Genomic DNA, 12455 nt, shown 5'->3' on the forward strand with positions numbered 1-12455 from the left:
CAGCTTTGTTCTTTTTTCTAAAGATTGCTTCGGTTAGTTAGAGTCTTTGTGGTTTCATAAAAATCTGATGATTTTTTTGCTCTATTTCTTTAAAAAAATATCATTGGGGCTTTGATGGGGATTACCGTAAATCTGTATAGTCCATTGGGTAATATGATTTCTTTGATTGTTAAAAATTAAACTATGTTTGACTTCCGGCCAAATGGAGGCATAGGCAGATACACTTTGCCTCCTTGCACAACCAAAAGAAGGACAACCGCAAATTTAACAATAAAAAATAACCAGAACCACCAGAAAATTGAACAGTATGAAAGTCCTACAACCAAGGAGTTAAAGAAGACACATTCTTTCAGACTGGTAGGAGGGGTGGGGACTGGCAGCTGAGGTGGAGAGGTTGTGCAAAAAGGTGGTAGTTGGCAGACTGGGTGGTCCCACATTTGCTTGTGGATAAATCAGGAGGAACAACTAGGGGGAGAGAGACTGCACAATCCAGGGTTCCAACCCTGGAAAAGAAAGGTTAAAAAACTCTGACTGTAAAAGCTTGTGGTGGTTATGGTGGTGTGAGAAACTCCCAGCCTCACAGGAGAGTTCACTGGAGAGACCTGCAGAGTCCTAGAATGTACATAAACCCACTGACCCCGGAATCAACACCAGAAGGTCCCAATTTGCTTGTAGGCAGTAGGGGAGGTGACTGAAAGCTGGCCCAGAGCTGAGCAATTGGCATTATTCCCCTCATACCCCTGCTCCACAGACAGCACCACAGGGCAGTGACCTGGGTTGCCCTGCCCTGTTGAATACCTAAGGTTCCTCCCCTTACAGCATAATAGGTTCACAGAGACAAAGAAACATGGCCCAAGTGAAACAACAGGTCAAAACTCCAGAAAAAGAACTAAGCAATGAGCAGATAGCCAACCTATCAGATACAAAGTTCAAAGTACAGGTAATTAGGATGCCTACAGAGATGGTTGGTGTGATCATAACATAGAGGAAAAAGTGAAGGGTATGTAAAGTGAAATAAAGAAAAATATACAGGGAACCAACAGTGAAGGGAAGGAAACCAGGACTCAAATCAATGATTTGGAACAAAAGGAAGAAATAAACATACAGCTAGAACATATGAAGAAACAAGAATTCAAAAAAATGAGAGGCTTGGGAACCTCTGGGACAACTTTAAATGTTTCAAGGTGAGAATCATAGGGGTGCCATTTGAAAACATAATGAAAGAGACCTTCCCCAACCTGGCAAAGGAAATAGACTTCTAGGAAGTCCAGAAAGCTCAGAAAGTCCCAAAGAAGTTGGACCCAAGGAGGAACATACAGTTACATTACCCAAGATTAATGATAAGGAGATAATCTTAAAAGCAGCAAGAGAAAAGGAGACGGTTACCTACAAAGGAGTTCCCATCAGACTGTCAGGTGATTTCTCAAAAGAAACCTTATAGGCAAGAAGGGGCTGGAAAGAAGTATTCCAAGTCATGAAAAGCAAGGACCTACATCCAAGATTACTCTATCAAACAAAGCTATCATTTAGAATGGAAGGACAGTGCTTCCCAGATAAGGTCAAATTAAAGGAGTTCATCATTACCAAATCCTTATTGTATGAAATGTTAAAGGGACTTATCTAAGAAAAAGAAGATGATCAAAAATATGAACAGTAAAATGACAACAAACTCACACCTATCAGCAACTGAACCTAAAACAAAACCAAAAACAAACAAAGCAAACAACTAGAACAGGAACAGAATCACAGAAATGGAGATCATATGGAGGGTTGTCAGTGGGGAGGGGGTAGAAAGGGGGAAAAGATACAGAGAATAAGAAGCATAAATGGTAGTAGAAAATACACAGGGGGAGGTTAAGAATAGTATAGAAAGTGGAGAAGCTAAAGAACTTATATATATGGCCCATGGACATGAATTAAGGAGGGGGATACTGGTGGGAGAGGCTGTAAGGTAGAGGAAAATAAAGGAGAAAATATATGAGACAACTATAATAGCATAATCAAGAAAATATACTTAAAAATAAAACTATGTTTATTGAAGTTTTACATTTCAAACCTATTCAAAAACTGTTAAACTCACCTTAATTTTTTACCCTAATTAATGTTTTAAAGGGGCTTTTTGGCTCTGGCTGGTGTGGCTCAGTGGATTGAGTGCCAGTCTGTGCATCAAAGGGTCAGCTAGTTCGATTCCCAGTTGGGGCACATGCCTGGGTTGTGGGCTATGTCCCCAGCAAGGGACACAAGAGAGGCAACCACATATTGATGTTTCTTTTTCTCTCTCTCTCTATAAATAAATAAATAAATAAATAAATAAATAAAGGGCTTTTTGTAACCCCTTTAATGAAACATTTTAAATTTTACTCAGTTTTTATTTTAAACTTTTTAACTGTTTGACTGTTTCATTTCCTCAATTAGTTATTTTTATAACTTATTCTGCATCTTTCTAGAATTTAAATATGTTCACCTACTAAGGAAATTACTTTGTCATCCCAAACAGGTTTGGAGTTTGTCTTCTTAGCTGATTGAAGGAGCATAAGAACCAGGGACATAAAGCCTAGAGCTCTAAACGCAGGACATTTCTCTAGTCCTGACTTCCTGTGATCACTAGGTTATGAACTCCAAAATTTAAAAAAACAAAACAAGAAAATGGGGTGAAGGTGATCACATAGTCTGTCCCTGGTTTTGAGTCGTATCACGTTATGTTTCAAATGGACAAATTTAACTCCTGCATCATGAGTTTTGAGTAATTTTCATGCTTCTCCTATTTACTTGTTGGATATTTAATTGAATCTAACTGTAGTTTGTGCATTCACAGTTGTGTCTGCCTCCCTAAATGGGCTCCAAGATTGTTCTTATCACAATGATATAGGCTGTTCATTAGAAATTGATCTATTTATTAAGGTGAAGTTTAAAATGGACATTTTTATGTTAATAATATATCTTATTGAACTCAGTGCATTCAAAATAATTCTTATATATGTAATCACTATAAAATGAGTAATGAGATATTTTGCATTTTTAAAAAAATTTGGATCGCTATTCTTTGTATTATTTTTAAATTGGGGCATGATTGTCATATAACAGTGGTTTCAGGTGTGCATCATAATAAACCAATAATTGTATATACACTGAAATGATCACCACAATAAGCCTAGTTAACATCCCCCACCACACAGCTACAGGTTTTTCTTTTCTCATGCTGAGAACTTTAAAACATCTACTCTTAGCGACTTTAAAATATATGATACAGTATTACAGTTACCATGCTGCACATTATATTCCAGGACTTGCTTATTTTATGACTGGAGGTCTGTAATAAAACAGGCTTGTGTTAAGTGTTCCTACTAGCTTGTGTGTACAATCTCATTTTCCAGACAATCAACTTATATGTTGCTTTTCCCTCTACAGAAGGGCAGAAGCTCTCCAGATGTCTTCCGGGAATGACCAAGTTTTTATTCCAATGTCACATACAAACACCAGCGGCCTCCCCAGGATGACCCCCAGTGACCTGAAGACATTTACTGAAGGGGCTGTGTTAAGTTTTCATAACATCTGCTATCGAGTAAAACTGAAAAGTGGCTTTCTACTTGGAAGGAAAACAACTGAGAAAGAAATACTGAAGAATGTCAAGTATGTGCATGAATTTTGTTTAAATAGCTTTAATGACATACCATGAACTTAACAGGTGTGGCCTATTTTACAAGTGAAGGTGGTGAGAAACTTGTGTAGGTGTCTGTACAGACACACACATTCATTTCTTTCATCTCAGCTGGGAGGGAAATGGTTGGACCACATATTAGGTATAAACAATCTGTAAAAGAATGAACAGACTATTTTTAAAGTGGTTGTACCATGTGCATCACCTTTAGTTTGAGAATCCGAATAACTGATATGTCATTTAGCCTTTGCTGGGTAAGCCCTGTGGTTTAGTGGAAAGAGGCCGGGCTGTGTGATTTACAACTTCCTGATTGTGGGGATACAAGTGCAATCTCCGAGTTTCAGTTTTCTAATCTGTGAAATAAAAGATCTGTCCTGTATTATAAGCCAGACACTTTAGGTACTTCTGCACTTTATGTTCTAGAAGCAAGAGTCAGGAGGTTGAAATGACAATATACTGTGAGAGTACTTTGGTTTTCAAATACACTTGTTTCAAATGAGTGGCCAGTTTGCATACTCATTTATCACCTGTAACAATTTATCTAATGCTTTTCTCCACATACAGGTAAACAGAAACTAATTAAATAAAGAAAACTTTAGCATAAGCTTAAGTTTATGCACTGAAAACCCAATGTGATAGAATTTAGGACCCAAATCAATGCAAAACTGATGATCATTTTCTTCCTCGAGCAACAAATTCATCCCGTGGTGGTGGAGTGGGCTGTAGCGTGAGGAAGGAAATGAGAACAGAACCTACATGGGAACCACGTCTCTCTGTTCTTTCGCAGATGCTAGTCGTTAGGATTGTTCATGTTCTCCTGGTATCTAGAAAATTGAGCCTGATTTTCCCTCACTGTGGAGGAGGGAGTGCATCTAGGTTTGCTCAGACACCATGGCCTGTGTGTTTTATTTAGTTAATTTCTTTGTTTGATTGGAGAAATAACTATTCCTAGATAAAATAAGCACTTTTTCTAACTCTCTGAGACTGGAGGTGTGGTTATAAAAGCTTTGGCCGGGTATTGCCTCTAACCTATATTCAATCAGATGTTTCTCATGTTTTCTTGGTACATTCTATGGGACTGTGGTCTTTTTTTTATGTTAGTGGCAGCCACCTGCTCCCAGAGGCTAGGAAATGACAAATAGTGGAGAAATTTTTTGCTTGTGGGTAGGGAAGGAAAAACGGGGCTGTGAGATTGTTTGAGTGGTGGTGAGGCCAGGGGCTATGTCGAATTAGATAGAATTTGCTTTCTGTAACAACCCCTTTGTCATACCTACTTCCTTCCTGCTGTCTTGTACTGGTTAAGACACCTTGACAGGGAAAATAGGAATAGAGATGGTAGATACAAAGCTTTTGTGTCTTGCTAAATCCTTAGATAGAATTTATTGATTTCTGGTTTAGGCATCCATTTTAAAAGCTGACACGGTTTTTTGTGGAAAGTAATAGTCAGGAAAATGTTGGTTACATCAGATTTTGTGCTAAGTGGAAGTAATAACGATTTGAATATGAGCAGGTGAGTAAATTTAAAATGCATAGTGGGTGAGTGTACATTTATTTTGCCTACATTTTAAAGCTAGTGGATTAGTAACTCAATACACCAAAATGGTCATATGCTCAAGGCTTCATAATATTTTTAGGTTCAATGGTTTCCATTGCAGCAATAGATGAGTTAGATTTATGTGCATTCCCGAATCCATAAAAATGCAGTATTTATATAATCTTTTAATTTTTTAACTACTGTTGACATACAATATTCTGTGAGCTCCAGGTGTACAACATAGTAATTAGACATTTATATACCTTGAGAAGTGATTGCCCAGTGAGTCTCGGAGGACACCAGTGCTGTTTTATTTACTCACATTTCTGGCTTAGGCATCTGTGACAAAGGTTGCCCCTTTTATTCGACATTGCTAATTTTTCTCCTATTTGCTGGCTTCAGCTAAACGGAGCGACTGAGATGAGAGGAAGGTTGTTCTCATTCATCTTCCTTTTGACTCGCTTTTGATAGCAATGCCACCATTGACAATAGTCACCGTATTATGAGAAAGCAGATGAGCAGCTTGATTTTGTTTTTCCTGTGGACATTTTATAATTTCATTTTTATAACTAAGTAACTAGAACCTGATGTGCTCTGTGAGGGGAACAAGATAAAATCTGACAATGAGATTTGAAAAAAGTGAGATTATACTATCTTATGAAAAATTATTCTATTATGCTTAGTTTGTACTTAAACCTAGTATATCAGTATTTCCTCATTAATGCTAAATATCTATGGACAAAATGGTCCATTCTGGTAGGTATGTATATCATATAATCCTCAGGGAAATTCATGTACTATTCAGAGATTTTCTTTAAATTAATAATTTATTTAAAATAATTTCAAACTTACCCCTTGTGGGAACTTAACCCTTTTACCCGGATTTCCCACGTGTTTACATTTCATTGTATTATCTCTTTGGAGAACCCATTATCATTAGTATTTTTCACACCATTTGAGTGTAAGCTATTCATATGGTACTCTAACATTCCTTCCTAACTTTTCCAGTGTGTATTTTTCAGAAACAAGGGCCCTTTCCTCTATAACCACTCCGTCATTGTCTGGGAGCAGCCCAGGGGATGCAAAGCCTCATAACAGGTGCAGTGGTAGGTCCTAGGGGGCCATTGGTCACCATGCTCTTCACGTAATAGACTTACCATTGCATCGTGTCTCCTTAGTCTCATCCAACCAGACACTTTCATGTCTCACCCTAAGTGATGTTCATCTTCATTACCTCATCATGTTTGTGTCTGCCAGCCTTCACCACAATGTCACCATTTCCCCTTTGTAATTAAGGAGTATTATTAGGGAAGTTACTGTGACATCACTCCAAACCTTATTCTGCATAAAACCTGAACCCACCTATTTCAGGCCCCATTGAGGTTTCTTGCCTAAATCAGGAATAAATATCACTGTGATCATTACCAAAGTGTGATTTCTATTTTCATTTCCCTTTTTCATATGGACTGGTTTGCATTCTACTAAGAGGAGTTTCATTTGTCACTTTCATTCACTTATTTCTATCAGCATAGACTCATAGATTCACATTTTACCCAGTAGCACTCAATACTAATGCATTATTACCATTATTTATTTTGATACTCCTATTGTTTCTGATTTGGTCACTTGGGACCTTTCAAGGGAGGTTTGTTCTTTTTTTAAACTCATTCTTTCACTTCTTGGGTATTTTGTTGGCACAGCAGAGGACCCAGACTCACTGGGTGCTCACCCCGCCTCAGACCTGGAATGAGCTGACGTTCCTTTCTGTGGGATGTTGTATTTATAAAGCAAGATCTGGAGGACTTCCGCCAAGATGGAGGCATAAGTAGAAACACTGTGCCTTCTCCCACAACCAAGTTTGAATACAACAAAGGTTTAGTAAACAAAGATCCAGCCAAAGAACAGAAAATTGAACTATACAGAAGTCCAAAAACAACGAAACATTCAGCCAGACCGGTAAGAGGGGCAGAGCCAGCAGCAGAGCAGGATAGGGCAAGAAAGATCCCCGACCCCATGCACCCAGGGAGCCGGGGTAGCATCAGGTGGACACAGTGAGGGCGCGGGGTGGCAGGTTGACCGTGCTCACACATTCACACGCAGATAAACCAGCAGAGGAGTGAGCAGTGAGACGGACCATGCAGGCCCCAGTGGCAGACCCAGTGAGGGCGCAAGGTGGCGGGCTGACCGCAGTCACACATTTGCTTGCAGTGGGATGGACCATGCAGGCCCCGACAGCAGGAGGCAATAGAGGGGACCGCCATTGCTCCCCTTTGACCCCGCCCCCACATACAGCGTCACTACCCAGTGACTGAGTTGCCCCACCCTGGTGAACACTTAGGGCTCCGTTTGTTCCTCATACATAACAAGCATGAACAGTCCAAAATATGGCTCAAGAAGAACTCAAAGCCCCAGAGCTGATAACTCTAGGCGGAAAAGAAATAGCGAACCTCTCAGATGCACAGTTCAAAATACTGGTGATCAGGATGCTCACAGAACTGGTTGATTTTAGTCACAAATTAGAGGAACAAATGAAGGCTAAACTAATTGAAATGAAGGGAAATGCACAGGAAACCAACAGTGATGGAAATGAAACTGGGACTCAAATCAAGGGAGTGGACCAGAAGAAAGGAAGAAATGACCAAACAGAAAAATATGAAGAAACAAGAATTCAAAAAATGAGGAAAGGCTTAGGAACATCCAGGATATCTTAAATGTTCCAACATCCGAATTATAGGTGTACCAGAAGGGGAAGAAGAACAGCCATGAGTGGGAAACTTATTTGAACAAATAATAAAGGAGAACTTCCCCAGTCTGGCAAAGGAAATAGACTTTCAGGAAATCCAGGAAGCTCAGAGAGTCCCAAAGAAGTTGAACCCAAGGAGGAACACACCAAGGCACATCATAATTACATTAGCCAAGATTAAAATGAAGGAGAGAATCCTAGAAGCAGCAAGAGATAAGGGGACAGCCACCTACAAAGGAGTACCCATCAGACTGTCAGTGGATTTCTCAAAAGAGACGTTTCAGGCAAGAAGGGGCTGGAAAGAAGTATTCCAAGTCATGAAATCCAAAGACCTATGACCAAGATTGCTTTATCCAGCAAAGCTTTCATTTGGAATGGAAGGACAGATAAAGTGCTTCTCAGATAAGGGCAAGTTCATCATCACCAAGCCCTTATTATATGAAATGTTAAAGGGACTTATCTAAGAAAAAGAAGATAAAAAATGTGAACAGTGAAAGGACAGCAAACTCACAGTTATTAACAACCACACCTAAAACAAAAGCAAAGTAAGAGAACAGCCAGATCAGGAGAGGAACCATGGAAATGAAGATCACATGGAGGGTTAGCAACAGGGGAGTGGGAGGAGGAGAAGGGGGGAGAAGGTACAGAGAATAAATAGCATAGATGGTAGGTAGAAAGTAGATAAGGGGGAGGGCAAGAATAGTATGGGAAATATAGAATCTAAAGAACTTGAGACACATGGTTATAAACTAAAGGGGTGGATGGTNAGAAGGTACGAGAAGGTACAGAGAATAAATAGCATAGATGGTAGGTAGAAAGTAGATAAGGGGGAGGGCAAAAATAGTATGGGAAATATAGAATCTAAAGAACTTGAGACACGTGGACATAAACTAAAGGGGGGGATGGTGGAGGAGGGGGTGAGCAGGGTGGAGGGGAATGAAGGGGGAATAGAACAACTGTGATGATATAATCAATAAAATATATTTTTTAAAAATTAAAAAAGTAAGATCCAGTGTTTGGAATGCTCATGGCTGTTGCGATGTCACAGCCCCTAGGCCTTCTCAGGGGACAGATGCAGGGAGCATATGTACGAACACATATACACACACATCTAAACTTTTTTGTGTCTGTGTACATGGAGTAAAACCCATGAGTTCCAATTTTGTTCTGATACTCCAGGATTATTTCTACATTTCCATGTTTGTAAAGCATCTCAAAAACCAAAAAATTTGCCTCTCATTATTCTAACATTATTACTGATTTGCCCAGTGAATTTTCTTATTCTTTAATATAAGCAGCCTGCCCACCCTCCAGCTGTGTCCTCTCTTCCCCACCTCCCTTTGCAATCTGTGACCTTGCGTGCTGGCCATCACTGGTCCTCCACCCAGCGTGTCCACCACCTTGACACGAAGAAGGGAAGAAAGGAAAGTCACATAGAAGTTACCGATGTATTATCTGAACATGATTTATGTAGGAGTGTAACTAAGTGTTCTTTCCAGTCAGGCTATGCCTATTTTCCATAAGTTTTTTGTGCTTCTTGATACTTGTTTTTATTGAAAACATTTGACTTTCGTATAAGTAGTTGTCATTTATTAAAATGGAGAGACTCATTTATTCACCAAATTTGAATGTCTACAAGGAGCCTGACATTGTGCCTGGTTTTAGTGACAGAGGTATGACTTCTGTTCTCAGCAATGTCATAGTCCAACGGAGGGTTCAGACAACGCGAAGACTTCACTGTGTTGTTCTACTGTAACGAGGGGCTAGAAGACCTGGAGGACCCTAACCCTAAACTGGAGCACCAGGGGCAGGGGAGGGAGAAAGGAAAGCCAGTGTGTGTACTTAGGACAGGGCGGAGAAAGACAATGCTCTAGGCTATGGGGAGGACATTGCTTTCTCACTATTAAATGAGTTTACTATTATTCAGGAAAATGTAATAGATGAGAGAAGAATCCTGTAGCTAGTTTTCATTTCATGTATTTAGTTTTCATTATAGAGCATGTGCTGCATGTTCTGGGAGTTGGGGGATGAGGAAGATGGCGTTGTTGGTAAGGTTTGACAATAGACTGAGGGAGACTTTCATGCATGTAAATGTTCTAAAGCAATAAATAGGGGTGGGGAGTGCACTGTGAGTGCAAGTGGGGTGAGGCCACAAGGGAACTGTAGACTTTGGATTATGACAGAAGTCAGCAAATGCCCTGATAGTAAATATTTTCATTTGTGTAATAACTACTTACCTCTATCATTCTAGCATGAAACACTGTCTTTGAAAACAGAAAACTTGACCACCTGGGGTTTGCTGACCCCTGGATTTGAATGCAAAGTCCACGAGGGCTACCACTTTAATTCTCAGCTCTTATGCATGTACACACACAGTAGACACTGAATAACTTTGTTGAGCGAATGGAGGGGGAATCAGCCACGGCTCCACCCTGGAACTCTTGCGGTTATGATCATCCATTACTGTTCTCTGTAATGCTACAGTGCAGCACGAAAGGAAGCCCTGCTCAGGGACCTGTAAAATGCTTTGCTTAGAATTGTTTTCCTTACACCAGCTTTTCACATTCACTTTTGGGTTAATCATTTAGGGATGGTAAGCCTTTTTCTGAGTAGATATTTAAAAAAACCTGGAAAGGTTTTCTGGCAATGAAGTCTCAGTGAATAACAAGCTTATCTCTGGTTACTTTAGAAACAGTTACTAGGTAGCTATTACTGCAGAAGGTACATTAAGAACTATAGATGAGAGAGGGTGAAGATGGCGACAGAGTAGCACCTAGGGAACCCAGCTCTCGTGCATCTGGTGGAATATCCGGGCAGATCTACCGAAGAATAGCATAATCAACCAACAATTCCCCAACATTTATGAAAATAGGAGATCAGAGAGTGTAAAGGAGGAACCAAATGGCGGCAGGTCAGCAAGGAATCCAGAAGGAGAGTGAAGACAAAAGCGGCTGCGCGCCCGCAGAAAGCCGCGGGCTGCGCCCGACCGGGCGCTCCCAGCCGGGGGCTCCCAGGGCAGGCGAACTCTGGGGGACCCTGAGTACCAATGAGAATTGCCGCGCAGAGGGGACTGGCACCATCAGGGGGAAACGGGAGCCCTGTCTGAATCCAGGGCCGGGGCGCCGCGGTGACGGGGTGAACGCTGGAGGGCCGGCGTGCCGTGGACCGGCAGCGCACTCCTCGGGAGAGAACTGACTCTCCCCTCCCCGTCTAGGCAGGTGGATTAGTGCCGGGCAGAGACCCGCAGACTTGGGTTAACGTAGAGGGTGGCAGCTGCGAACACCGCGGTCGCCAGCCCGAAGGATTTAAAAAGGACACTGTCATTGCTGGTCTTTTGGGATTGGGCTGAGCTGAGAGACAGGCTTTGTGGAGAAGTCTCCACTGGGAAAGCCTGGGTCCCGCAGAGAAGGACGATACCGATACTGTGGGCCACAGGCAGCTTCTCGGGGCTGTGCGCGACCACAGACCAATCAGCAGCCTGCTAGCTCGTGCCTGCAAACCTGCCCTCAGAGACGCAGCAACCAGAAAAACTGGTTTGGCCAGTTTGAAATCAACAAAGGAAGGGTGCTCCCTTTTTTTTTTTTTTCTCTTCTTTTTGCCTCCTTCTCGTGTGTGTGTGTGTGTGTGTGTGTGTTTTCTGTTTCCCCCCCTTTTTTCTTTCTCTTTTTTTTAATTTTTTTAATTTTAATTTTTATTTTTAATTTTTTAATTTTTTATTTTTATTTTTTCTTTTGCTCTCGCAACCTCTTTTGTAATTAATGTTATATATTGTAAACTGTATTGTTGCTCTGTCTTTCAATACTCTGTCCCTCATTTCTTCTCCTTCTTGTCCGGTTTTAGTCCTTCTGTTCTTCCCAAATTTTCCGCTTATTCCTCTTTTCTCCTGACTTTTGCGTGTGTGTGTGTGTCAGATTGTTTGTTTGTGCGTTGCGTAGTTGTCTTTTGAGGTGTATTATTATTATTTTTGTATTATTCTTACTCCTTTTTTCATTTCAAGAATATCTTTGTATCCCACCTCTTTCTGTATTGGTTTTTTAATCCTGGTTGGGTTTACTGTACTACCTGTCAGGTTCCCACGGCTCCTTCCTCCACAGTGTTTTGCTGATTTTCTATACTTCACGTGCCTTCCTTTGCTATACTACCCAAGCTCTATAACCCCCATTTAGACAGATCCCATAAAATTTGTCACGTGAGTGTTCCGCTAATATTAGGGTAAATAAGGGCTGTTCTGTACAACAGTAATACTTCATAACACATCTCTCGGACCTTAGATCACCTTACAGGTGCCTCACTTCTATTACTATATTTACTGACACGCTACACCCCTCACTAACCTGTACTGTCACCTTACCTCAAATCTGACCACCCGCAACCACACTGCTTTCTAGATACAACTCACAAGCCCCCCCTTCTTAACAAGACACTTAACTTATGCCCGCCCTTTCCTAAAAGTGGTAAGCTGGGTTGAAGAGCACGGTTAACTCTATACATAGCCAAGAGATTGTCTATTTCTTCTCTGC

At 40.9% G+C, this 12455-nt stretch overlaps 3 protein-coding genes across 4 annotated transcripts in view; 2 read left to right on the top strand and 1 right to left on the bottom strand.

Moving 5' to 3' along the window:
• The window catches only part of LOC118987066 (broad substrate specificity ATP-binding cassette transporter ABCG2-like), a 41181-nt gene extending 37242 nt beyond the window's left edge, over positions 1-3939 (top strand). The window contains exon 2 of the mRNA XM_037046140.1: positions 3409-3939. Within this exon, the coding sequence (XP_036902035.1) occupies positions 3409-3676 (268 nt within the window). The 3' untranslated portion in view covers positions 3677-3939. The remainder of the gene's footprint in view (positions 1-3408) is intronic.
• LOC118987065 (ATP binding cassette subfamily G member 2 (JR blood group)) overlaps positions 1-12455 on the top strand; it is a 278084-nt gene that overhangs the window by 216768 nt on the left and 48861 nt on the right. The window lies entirely within an intron of this gene.
• PKD2 (polycystin 2, transient receptor potential cation channel) overlaps positions 1-12455 on the bottom strand; it is a 217766-nt gene that overhangs the window by 70398 nt on the left and 134913 nt on the right. The gene's annotated exons all lie outside the window — the stretch shown is intronic.

Source organism: Sturnira hondurensis, unplaced genomic scaffold (genome assembly GCF_014824575.4).
Source record: "Sturnira hondurensis isolate 20B ecotype Veracruz unplaced genomic scaffold, ASM1482457v3 Scaffold0004998, whole genome shotgun sequence".
Taxonomy (NCBI): domain Eukaryota; kingdom Metazoa; phylum Chordata; class Mammalia; order Chiroptera; family Phyllostomidae; genus Sturnira; species Sturnira hondurensis.